We start from the raw sequence: 12,719 nt of genomic DNA, 5'->3' as shown, positions 1-12,719 counted from the left end.
TAATACTTCAGGCTTCATGGAAAAGAAAGTCAGTTCTTTGGACTTCAACTTTTGGTAATGTGTCTCAGAAGAACATCTTCCAATTCGTAGTTATAAATGAACTGGGAGACTAATGCAACCAGTGCACCTCTCAGAAGGGTATAAACACAGCTTATTTCCATTCTACCTTTGCATTAACTTAGGAACCAGGAAAAATCAAGCAAGATTATTAAAAGAATTGAAGGTGAAGAAAATATCCAGGTAAGAGTGCCTCAATGAACTGATTGTAAAGATCTCACCACACATACACGCAGCCTTGACAACTGTATATGCAGGTAGACTTAATCACATGCCCATTTTTCCCTCCAACCACATTTTCCTATGAAAATGAAGATGGTGTTGGCCATTGACTCTTCCAAGGTTAATTCCATGCCGAGTTGTTAAATATTTTTACAGAATTCAGTGTTCCTCCTGTCTGCTCTGAACAAATTGCAGGTATGGCTCAGAATTTCCGCATGTGACATTTGCAATGTGGTTTTTTTTTTTCCCTTGCCTTTGCCAGCAGAAGTCAGGGGTTCTGTGGTAGGTGTTGCAACAGTGCTGTCCGTGGAAAGTGTTGATGCAGGAGTGGATGTTTGGATACTCATTGGGGATGCTGGAAGTCAGAGGAAATAAATTATTAGAGAACTGTAAGAATGGTCATGAAAACTGAGACATTCTTGAAATTAAACGTCAGGTTTTGTGCAGCACTGGGTGAATGCACCAGACCTTAAGTTCTGGTAATGTGAGTGACATTTCTGTTGATTAACGTCAGTTCTAAATGAACTTCAGAGATATTTGTCAGTGGTGCCATCTGTGCAGAAATAGGTGTGCAGAGTTTGCAGCAACAGTCCATTATCTACTGCAATGTGTTTTTATGGGTTCAAGTCTTGAGAATAAATGGTTTTGGGAACCACGCTTCCACTTTTGGACTGCATATAATTGAAAACTGCATTTTTGTGCCCAGTCCTTTGTGGCTGTGTATTATGAAGAGCATTAGTAATTAACTCAACACTTAAAACCCCCAGGAAACATGATTAACATCCCTACTTTAAGGTTTCCAGGGTGCTGTGATTATTCCAGGAACAGTAAAAAAAACAGGAGCCAGAAACTTAGACATGGAGTGTTAAGACTCGCCTCATGTTTTGCCTAATTTTTAGTAGATGAGTGGCAAATACAGTTCCTATGAGCAATCCAAAGAACAGAAATAATGTTACAGTGGATGAATAAATAGTAATTTGGAGCAACAACTAGTAATTCAGACTATTGTTTTCTAGAATACTGTCTGCCAAGGAGCTGTAATCACATGATTTTTTAGATAAAAATTAGTCTCTGAGCATCTGGGGACACTGTGAAGAGCTGATGGATTTATGTCTCAAAAGCCCTGCCTTACCTGTCGGTGCAACTGTGGAGCGTTCCACACTTGTGAACATCAAATAAAAACAAAAATTTACGTTTATTGTGCAGTTGTTTATATTTCTTCAAAATAAGCTGCTCCTAGCTATGCAGTCTTTGATTTCAGTTACGTTTTGACAAGAGTATTAATTTTTATTTTCAATTCAGACATGCCTGGTTCACACCTGGGTGTGCCTCTATCTCCTCTTAACTGTTGCCTTTCTTATCTTGGGAATGGCCTGTACTCTGATGTTGACTAAAGTGGTCCTGAACTACCTTCTTTTCACCATTTTCATACTCGGTGCTTGCTGCTACTGATCTTGGTATTTTGTCCAGGACATCCTTTTGCTCCTCAATCACGCAGACCAGCCCAAATACAAGGAGCCTCCACATGCACACATTTCAGCTCTAGTCTGATTTCCAAACTCTGCTCTGATATTTCTTGCCTTTATGGTCAAAGAGACTTTTAAAAGTGCATAACTTTTCTTTTTTTCTTTTTTTTTTTACTACCTGAACAGATAACGCCTACGTCCTCATTGTGTTGACAGTTGTGTGTGTTCCAGCCGGCGTGTGGACAGTCCCACAGGTAAGATTCGGTTCCTCTACACCGCACATCATCCAGGTGGATGTTTTCACTGCCAGCGCCAAAGTAAGACCATCCCAAGACAGAAACAACTTGGCCACAGTCTAGTTGTCGGCACACAACACTGCCGCTGTTCATGTCGAAGTGATCGTCACAGACTGTCCCCCATTTGCCTTTATGGTACACTTCAATCCTCCCAGAGCATCGGTCCCCTCCAGACACCAGACGCAGTTGTGGTTGTTCTGTATCTAAAGCAAAAATTGACAGGTAAACGTCTCTATTTATTTATTCCCAGGATATTCAAACTTCTTATGTCTAAGGTTGCATCCCCACCGGTGCAGGGGTCGGCTGCCCAGTGTTTCTGTGTCCCCAGGACCGGGGACATACTGGGGAATGCCCTTGGAGTGCAAAGAAGCACAGGGCAGAGAGCTGAACCATTAATCCACAGTTAACCACATGATTAACCAGGCTCTGAATTAATTCAGGCTCTGCTGCGTCCAGGACCTGCTCCATCACAGTAGGTTATTGTTGGCTGTGCTGGGGAGATGATCAGCTCACCCAGAGCTGGCTCGTGTCACTCTACAGCTGTGCCAGGTATGTTCTTACCCAGGAGCACATCTCACCCTCTTACCTTTGGGTCCAAATTTGTCTTTTATCCATTCTTTAAATTTGTCCCAGCCTCCCAATGAGTTCCACCAGAAACCATTTGCTGCGGCAGATAAGAAAGAATATTAGCATGGATGTAACATATCACAATTTTAGGTATATTTTATGTTTAGCTTTGTGCTGACACAGAGTTAGATACAGTTACTGTTGGTATGTGGTGTGTTTTCAAAGCAATTCTGCGGTTTGTCCCTGTGCCTGGAACAACGCATTCATAGTTGAGTGGAAGATGGCTGTAGAGGACCTTATTTCATGGCAACACAAAGAGCAAAGGGATAGGACCTCAGAAATCGTTGTGCACATCCTTCATCTCCAGTGAAGACATGGGTTTCTGGGAGCAGAGGTCTGCCCAGTTTCACTGGGGCAGAGGAAAGGGTTACTTACCTTTGCCGTATGTGGTGACCACAACAGCAGGGGGGGCTGTGGACCATTTATCTGGGCAGACCATGACAGCTCTTTTGGCCAACAGCCCCCCACCTTAGCTTAAATCTTTGCAAATGCCTGCTCCGGTCTGCACAGGAAGCCCAACTTCATCTACCTCTGCAGTGAAGAATATACTATATGCTGCTTAAGGTATTTAAAAATGTATGTTTGATTAAACCAGACCAAGGCATCATGGTTCAAATACCATGGGATGAAATGGTCTTCCAAAACAGGATACAAACCTGTGGTCTGGTTTTGATAATCTGTAATTTTAGTCACGTAAGTGCCTTTGAAAATCGACTTATATCCACTGAAATAAAAAAGGATTTATGCAGCCAAGGGGTCAAAGCAATGTTTTCAAATGGCAGCTTTTAAAAATAATATCCTTGCCCTTTCAGAATGAGCGTGCTCTGAAGAGCTGTGCCTGATTCAATCACTAAAATAGGGAGAAATTTCATTTGGGGATTTTTCTTTCCTTTTTTTTTTTTTTTTTCAAATTGGCATTTGATCTTCAGACAGTCACTTTCACAGACTTTTATTCTAGTGATACTAAAGTCTTGGCTTTGCAAGGCAGGATCCTAAGTGATTTTTCCAGTCAAAGTTAATGCAGCCTACATCAGGTCAAATCAAAGACAAAAATGATCCTATTGAATACGAACAAGGATTATAGGGTTGCTGAAGTGCTGGGATTTGACCACCTTCTTGAAACGCAGCTAGTCCTCTTTGATGCTGAACTTCCCTCAGGGCCGCCTTTTGCTCTTGTCTTATAAATAATTCAATATAACCAACCCCTTAATCTATGAAATTATCTCTTTTGTAAGGGATTGTGTCAAGGCTTTATTCATGGTGCCCATGCTGATAATTAAAGATCAAAGTATCTCATTCAAACTAGCAAGATTATAAGGAAGGTTTGGGGTTATTGTTGTTTCATGTTTGAAGGAATATGGCACTGCAATAAAGTCTATTTCCACCTGGGTCTGGCAGGCTGCTCTGTGTTTATTTTTCTCTCCTTCTTTACATTTTTAATGTACAGTATAGAAGGATTTAAATTCAAAACTAGACTATTAGAATAAGAATGTTTTAAGAACAACTTTCCCAAACTATTCCCCTCACAGAAGAGAGACAAAGAAAATAGTCTTCAGCCTTCTTTAACCTATAACCTTCATATTTTATATTTTGAAATATAACCTGTGGATTCGGTCTGAATTAGCAGACCAATTTAACCATCAATGTTATGGTACAAAGCTTGTCAGCAATATTCTAGGAGACTCTTTGCCACCACTTCCCAGCAAGCCAGTCCGTATTAGTAACTAAATTTCTCTGCTAGCATGAAAAAATTTTAGACACAGTACCTGGTTCAGACAGAAGAGTTGTACTTAAGAGAAGCAGCCAGGTGAGGCTCACATGAAGGTCCATTTTCATTGCCGCTGTCTGACCTAACCCAATGCACTTCCCAAATTTATACTAAATGAGTTGTGGTCTACACCAAAGGTGTGTGCTGTGCAATCTGATCTGTCTTCCTGGACTTCCAGATCAATGCCAAGGAAGTGATTTACTGACTATTTTCATTTCACTGGGTACATCCAGACATCCGGATAAGTAGATCCAGATCACAGCGCTGTTCCGGACTGGCTGCTGAGATCTTCCCAAACACTCCCTGGGCACCTTTGTGTTGATGATGTGGTTGTTCCAGGAAGCAGAGATTTACTTTTGGAGATTAGGCTGTTTGGTAAGGATTCTCATACCACCAGTTCAGTCGGTTTCCAACTTACAACCATACTAAACCACATTAAATTGGTGTGGGAATTCTGCCAAAAGAAGACTAGCATCCTAAAAATGTCAGGAAAGACTCAACCAAATCTACCTGCTATAGATTACTCCTGTAATAAACAGTTTCTGTGCTTTTTCATATTTCTCTGACTCCCCTTTAACCTGGGACTACATCCCTCCAGCAGGAGTCAGATCTGCAGATCTCTCTCTCTCACTCCCAGCCTACAGAGCAGTAGAACGGCTTTAAGAGACATTGGCCGAGGCATGGTTGGGTAAGAAGAACTGCTTTGGGGGTAAATAAGCAGGGAAATTGCCGAACTACAGCAACCAAAGAAATAGGGCAAGATAGGACCAAAGAGTGAGAAATTAAGTTAAAACTGTGCAAGCCAAGGCATGTCTATGTGAAAACAGAGGGACATGACCAGCTGCTGTGCCCTGTTCTGGGGAAGACCAGTATAGACTGAAGTCATGGGGCCCTGGGCAGTGATATACACTGATTTGCTGTGATCCCCAAGAAAACGGTGAGCAGTGATGGAGAAGAGCAGAGAAAATCCAAATGATCGTTATGAATCATGATTGCTAAAGTTGCTAAAGGGAATTAGTCACCTTCATCACAGTAACTACGAATGCTGGACGAGATGAAGACTCCGCAGCTCTGCTCTGCATTTACCACTTTCACAGCTGGTATGTCTCTGACCAAACTAGGCTGAGATTTTCCCCTTGTCTCCAAAGGACAAGCACACGTGCTCTCTGAGAGTCCTGAGTGCTACATCCCTCATAAAACATAGACTGCACAGAGGCTAAGGAAGTGGAGCCTTTGTCTGTTAGGACCTATGAGCCCTGCTTTTGGATCGGTGAGATATTACACAAAAGGATCGAGGCACAGCAGACTTTTTCAGGTGAAGGGGATAAACTAGAAACAGGTTTTTATTCTACAGGCAAGGGATATGCGATCACAGGATGAGAGGCAGAAGACATTGTAGTGCCAGTATAAATACAAATTCATAAAGGACTGGGAGAAAGCATGGAAAAAAAGTCATCATGAAGAGGAAATATACAACAGCTCATGCTGCAGATTATCCTTTGCCACCTGTTTTTGTGGTATCTTTTCAGTTTATGTGACCTGCACGAAAAAAAGGAATCCCACCTAGAAAGGCCATGGTATACAACTGGAAAAGATTTGCCTCTGGCAAAGCCATGGATCCAACAGGATGGCTCCAACCACACAGTTTTCTCCCTGGCATGGGTTGGTGGTGTCAACACCACTGTGGCCTCTGATACCCCAAAGGATGCCCCCAGCTCTACCCGACTACTCTATACTGGCAGGGAGAAGATGAGTCTTGACCAGAGAGACAAAAAAAAAGCAAACCTAAATTTTCTTAGTTGATTTAGAAATGAACATAAATGCTTTCCTTATTTTCTTAACACACTACTATGTGTGATATGTGCCTAGATATCCATGTTCTTGCCTTCACAATAACCTCTTGAGCAAAACCAGTCATGTCAAGTATCTAAACTCCTAGTTCCGTGTGTGGATTACTTTAATTCAATGTCATTTCCTGAAGTGACTAAGTGGATTTATGGTAGATCCTTATCAATATATTTCTATCCAAATAGCTCTTATCTGGGCAAGAACGGTGTGGTATGTACCATATATATGGATCTCACCTTAGATTATTTTACACCATGTCTAAGAAATAACGGTGGTAGGTGTGAATCTAGCAAGGGCAGATTTTTATAGCTTATCTGAAGTGATAGATGACAAAGAACAACTGGCCTCCACATTAAACATTGCAGGTCCTGTCACAGACATTGAAGGTGCCATCAGAAGGGAGGTAGTAAGCCTTCAGTCCAAAGCTAAGCAAGCAAACTAATCCCATGTGGCAGGAACCAGCAGCGATGACAGTAGGACTGACCTTTGTGGTCTTGGACTAGCAAAGCTGTTTCCCAGAACATCTTCTTAAACAAATCTATTGAAATTCCCTCATAGGAAACAAACAGCGTTTGTCTGTAGTGAAACAGTTTTATGCTGGAGGTTGGGTGTTAAACCTTCTTCACAGAGTGAAGTTTTGCTGCACTGGCAAAATTGCCCCTCCCTGGAAATAGCCTTTTCCAGCTTTTTTAAACTACATATGAATTTCAGTGTGTATTTTGTATTGTGAAATACGAACACACAGAAGTCTGTACACACAGCAGTACATATATTTGTATATGTGACATATTGTCTGTAGGACACCTTATGCTAAAGGACAAGTTCTCCGTGCTGCTCTGCAGCCCTGACCAGCCAACTTCCCCAGCATTCGCAAAAAAATAAAGTAAGCTCACCAAAGGCATTTAAACATCTAATTTTCATGGGAAAATAATGTTATAATTTCCGTAAGGTTCTGGGTGTAACATAGTTTAAGGGGCTAAAAGCAATGGATAAATACAAAGCTGTTCTGGAGGCTTCCACCACTGGAGGGCAGCGAGGCACTGTCCTGAGGGAGCGAGCTCATCCCTGGATGAGATGGTCTAACACCACCCTGCTTTTGCAGAGTCCGTAATGAGGACTTCACTCCAGCAAATAGCTTTAAAAGTAAGCAGCAGTGAAAATAAACATATGCATAAGACAGCCACAAACAGCAGAACAGTTGTTTTCGTTCCTCACCAGTCTCCTGCCAAGGTCAGAGGAGATGTTTCTGTCCAAATGGAGATCAGGAGAAACTCTGACCCACCTCAGGCATCCACCTGCTTCAACTTCCCTTGCAGTTCTTCGCTCGTTACCACTTAACGAGGTTATAAACCGTGACACCTGATGGCTTTCATATCTGTTTGTAGAGAATTCCACTGAAATATCTTTAAAGGAATAAACTAGGGCTGTCTGCCTTCTTCCTATACGTGTATTTTATATACAAATACCTATCTGTATTTCTTCTTCCCTGAAAAAAGAAAATACTAGTGTGTGTGAACTCACAAAAAGGTGTGCTTTTTTCCATGCTATAGTAATGTATTTGTTATTTCTTTAAACACCCTTACTGCACTTTTGAGAACATTTCTTATGCAACAAATCCTGCTTTTTTGCTGAACCTGTCATGTTCCTAACAGTCTGGTGATGGTCACGGTTAGTGCCCTGACACAGGAAAGGCGTCTGTGGTGCCCAACAGAAACAGCCCTGGCAGCTCTCAGCCAGTGGGGCTGATGGAGCAGCCTTCTGAAACTTGGATCCCCACACAAATAAACTTGTCTGCCCCTTCAGGGCTGACCTGGGGAGACAAGGGAAATATTTCTCTCAGGTCATCAAACACCATCGGTAAGGACCTGCTTAGATGTTTAAAAAAATAGTGTATTTTGAAGCACGATACAAAATGATTTATTTAAATCTAATAAGAACAAGCCAAAACATTGGTTTTGGAAGAAATGTCATGCGTTGTTTCATCAGTTGTATCTTTTGTTTCTAAAAGCAGAGAAGGACCAACTTCAGAGGAACTTTGGAGGCCTTCAAGATATACATGTAAATGAAAGTTCCTTATTTTTTCTACTTTGGAAAAAAAAGGGGGAATGAACATGGGGGTAAAATAATATATTGTCAAAGAGCGGCAAGGTAGAAAAGAGGCAATAGGAAAATTGAGCAAGCAGGGGATCCAAAGGCTGCCTTCCTTCTGCTTTTCTCAGCCCCAATCCCTGCCGCCTCAGGGGCAGCAGAAATTACCCAATAACACCAGTCCGTGCTCTTGCGTCCACACCTGTCTCTGCATGCCTGAGGTTAGCAGGGGTCTGGGTGCAAGGTGTGTGCAGCAAAGGATGACCAGCAGCTGTTGCACAGCCTTGTGGTGTCATTTACATTTGGAAAGGCAATATTCTGTTGAGGTTTGGAGACCCCGGGATTGTGCTTGGTTGCTTGCTCCTATTAAGGCCCATGATCTTCACTGCTGCTGCTACCCATGCCACCTCTATGTAGTTCTGTAGAGCCCTAATAGTTGTTGCTTCACTGTCCATACATTCTCAATTATAATTAAAAGACATTTTCTTTCAATTCATTCTTTTCCCAAGTTTTCTCTCTGCCAGCCATTGCACTAAATTCAACCCTGATAAGTTCTGAAGTGAAAGGTATTTTTGCACACTGAAGAATGTGTAGAGAAAAGGGCAAAGCCCAGGTGAAACAAATCGCATCCCTGATAACCTTCAAACATTCCCGGCATTTATGGTGAATATATTGGTAAAGCAAAGTGGAAACTTTACGTGTGAAGCCATCTGCTGTGGACAAAACGGAACATTGAATGCTGGGTTCAGCTTCCTGGTCCCAGAGGAGAATTTCCTTGGGATAAGGATGTCACCATCCAGCCTCTGGAAGCCCCAGACCACCCCCATGAATCCTGCGAGGGGAAATCTTTGTCAGAGATGAAGGCCATGCCAATGTAAATGGGCATCGGTGATTTTGGCTCTGCACACAGTAGGACAGGTCATTCCATCCTGTTACCCAACTAAGGCTCTGTGTCCACACAGGTTGCTTATCTTGGCATCTGCTGCATTCTTGCAGCTTTTCCTGCTTTTCATGTTCACCTGGACAATGGTATAGTCTTAATAAAGAGGTTTTTCTCAACTTCTAGCAAATCCCTTCGATCTCAGCCGGTGCCAGCAGGTGGTTAGGGGTCACACAGGGTACCACCAGTGCTAGTGACTGCCTCCAGCACCCTGTAAGCATTTGTATTATGAAAATGGAAGTGGCCTTTTACCTAGATTTTGATAGTAAAATCAATGCAGTAAGAAACAGGGACTGATGATTGAAGACCACACTCTAACCAAATGCTAACTTTGTCAATGCTTGGTTCACTCAAGAAATAAGATGCATTTATGAAAGCTACTTTTTTATTTAGAGCTTTATCTCCTGAGAGTTTGGGGAGACTGTAACAATTTCTGAATATTTTCATTCAGAGTCATCTCTAAGTACGAATAATCACTACATTACTGACTAAGTGCATAGACACAACACAAACCCCAGCACATAAATGGCCAAACCTCAGCCCAATCAGTGCCCAAATTAAAGTCATCAAAGCTCACATCAGAGAAGAGGAGAGAGCAGTACCCTGAGCTGAAATTTCCACTGATTTCCATCTACTCACTCCTCCTGATACTTCTTCTCATGAGTAGCATTCAATTAAGGAAAAAAAATTGATGAGAAAAATTCACAAATGCTTCCCTGGAGAACAAAACTGGGAATTGTGCCTGCATAAAACTTGAGGATTTTTTTATGCCATTTTTGGGTCCTAGTGGAGGACTTTAGCAGGGCCCTTGCATGGTTCCTGCCATCCATGAGCCCCAGTGGCACCTCTGAGGGAGCAAAGAGAATGGATTTGGCACTTTGATTTTCCTCAGGAAATTAATGTAGCAATGCTCTGGGTCTGTTACTGAATGTGCCATGCAAAGCTGCATCAGATTCTGATCTGTGCTTACTGGAAATAATAATGATAAACAGAACTCATGTTTATCTAGCTATTTTTTATTAGTTACTAATGAAAGATGATGACATGAATAATTAACAAAATAGAGAAGATGAATAGTAGAGAAAATAAACAACAAGAAATAATCAGGCTAACTACATTGATTAATTAGGAAAGCCTTCTTCCCTGCATGAGTCCTTGGTGGCTTGGATGCGAGAGAAAAAAAATGCACATAAAAGAGATACGCAGATCATTATTGTCTGTACACTGGTATTTTTCCCAGTGCAGGCTTGAATGCCCAGGCAAGGCAGAAACACACATGCAATAGGTAGTGGAGCTACTAAGACACCAGCAAGGAGTGCTTCTGTGGGACTACCCAAAAGGAGGTTGTCCAAAGTAGGGGTCAGTCTCTTCTCCCTAGGAACAGGCGATGGGACAAGAGGAAACGGCTTCAAGTTGCACCAGGGGAGGTTTAGATTGGATATTAGGAAAAATTTCTTCACCAAAAGGGTGAAATTATTGAAATTATTGAAATGAAAAAAATAAAGCCACAAGTAGCTGAACAGACAACGTTGGCATCTTCATTGTGGCCACAGTTAGGTCTTGATTATCTGTGGTGGGAGCATTGCCACAGATAAGCTTCATTCCCTCAGCACTGCCCATCATCCAGGAAAATAACTCCAGAGCCTTCCCCAAACCAGGAAGCTCCTGGTGCTGAGGTGGTGTCTGCAGATGACCCGAGGATCACTAGTATCCCAGAAATACGGCAGACTCTTCCTCGGTGTCCTTTGTAAAAATTTCAACACATCCCTCATTTTCCATTTCTGCCATTCCTCAGCCACAGAGACATTTCTGGCAAAGACAGAGCAGAAGTAAATTACACCCTGCCCCGACTGTAACCCTAAACTTGTCCCAGGTGTACGTCTGTTTTGCAAGATGGACAAGACTTGAGAAACACCTATTCTGCAGAAAGGGGCTATTCATGCATACTTAGAGCAGGCAATCATCCCTCTGGTGTTACGCTGTGCTTGCACCATAATTAAACAATAAGGTACAGAGGCCGGATTTTGGTAAGAAGGGCGGAAGTGGGCATTTTCTCTGTGCAGGTTCAGTGAGTCTTTGGAGTAGCAGAAGACTTTCCGGAAGGCTGTGTTCCCTGAGAACCACTTTTAGAGAGTTTAAGCAGGCACACTTTGCTCTTCTGTGATGAATTTCTGACAGCATGTCCAAGTTTTTCATCTGTTTGCAATGTGATTTGCTAAGCAGAGAGATAGGCTAAGGGAGTCTGGTTTTCTTTCAGTGGTAAGTACTGAACCGCACACCTTACATTCTTTTTCAAGGTGTTTTCCCAACATTTGAGTCCTCCATAATAATCTACATCATTTGATGAACGCCAGCGTGGAACTTTTCTATCCTCTTTGAATAAATGCTCTCTTTTTCCCTTTGCACCAACCAAAAGCAAAATGCACTTACCACTAAACACCCAGTCCTTAGAATGATCAATTAAAGAAATGATAAGACTCACCAGGTGTCCAGTTTCCTCTAGAAACTGTAGGTTAGAAATGTGAAAATATGAACATGAAAATTGGTATGTTAGCCACTTCAGTTGTATTTCAGAAGAAATTAATTAATTAATTACCAGCGGCAGAACAAACGCTACCACAGATCTTTGTGGTACCAAATGGTAAATTACTTTTTTATAAGCCATCTTTAACTGCCCTAATCAAGAAAAACATTTTAACTTGTTTTGAAAAGCCAGAGTTAGTGCTTATTTTTTAGGAATGCCTTCTAAATTAAAAAAAAAAACAAAAACAAAACAACAGCAACCAAAAACCAAACCAAAACCTAGTTAAAAATTATTCCCTCTGCAGAAGCATGGGAAGGATTCAGTTTGAACACACTCCCAGAAATCTGGAAATCTGTTCTGTAGCTGGTGGAATCCGATTACCTTAGGATACTCATGGGAGTAACACCCCTGTGAAACCCAAAGTGTGAAGTGTTTGCCAAGGCACCTCTTCCTCCAATATCTTGCACAAAACATAACACATCTCCTTCCTACACTCCCATCAATGTTGCTGACGCACCACCAGTAGCATCTTCTGGGCATCTTGGAGCAGAAGACCTTTCCTCAGCACGCAACACCGCCTCTTGCTCCCAGTGACCACCTCTGAAGCTTGTGGAGGAGAACAGAAGGAAGCAACTGGGCTCTCAATTCACTTCTGCCTTCACTGTGCTTCTCTTCTGTCACATCCTGACAACTCTGTTGGCTTTGTTGCTATAAGCCTTGTCTCAGGCTGAGGATTAGATTTTGCAATTTACACAATTCACAATTTTACATAAATAAAACCATATCAAATGTACCTGAGCAAAGCACACTGGCATCTTCACTGTGCCCACAGTTATGTGCTGACCATCCTGTATGAGAGCGTTCCCACAGGTCGGATTCATTT

General features: G+C 42.0%; 1 protein-coding gene across 1 annotated transcript in view; it reads right to left on the bottom strand.

Annotated features, from left to right (window-relative positions):
* The window catches only part of LOC141472295 (scavenger receptor cysteine-rich domain-containing protein DMBT1-like), a 42,143-nt gene that overhangs the window by 9,488 nt on the left and 19,936 nt on the right, over positions 1-12,719 (bottom strand). The window contains exons 11-12 of the mRNA XM_074159209.1: positions 2,628-2,705; positions 1,890-2,244 (exon numbers count right to left, since the gene is read on the bottom strand). Coding sequence (XP_074015310.1) covers positions 1,890-2,244; positions 2,628-2,705 — 433 coding nt within the window. The remainder of the gene's footprint in view (positions 1-1,889; positions 2,245-2,627; positions 2,706-12,719) is intronic.

The sequence above is a fragment of the Numenius arquata genome, chromosome 15 (genome assembly GCF_964106895.1).
Source record: "Numenius arquata chromosome 15, bNumArq3.hap1.1, whole genome shotgun sequence".
NCBI classification, from domain to species: domain Eukaryota; kingdom Metazoa; phylum Chordata; class Aves; order Charadriiformes; family Scolopacidae; genus Numenius; species Numenius arquata.
Note: the sequence above shows the minus strand (reverse complement) of the source record. Positions and strands in the feature narration are given on the sequence as shown.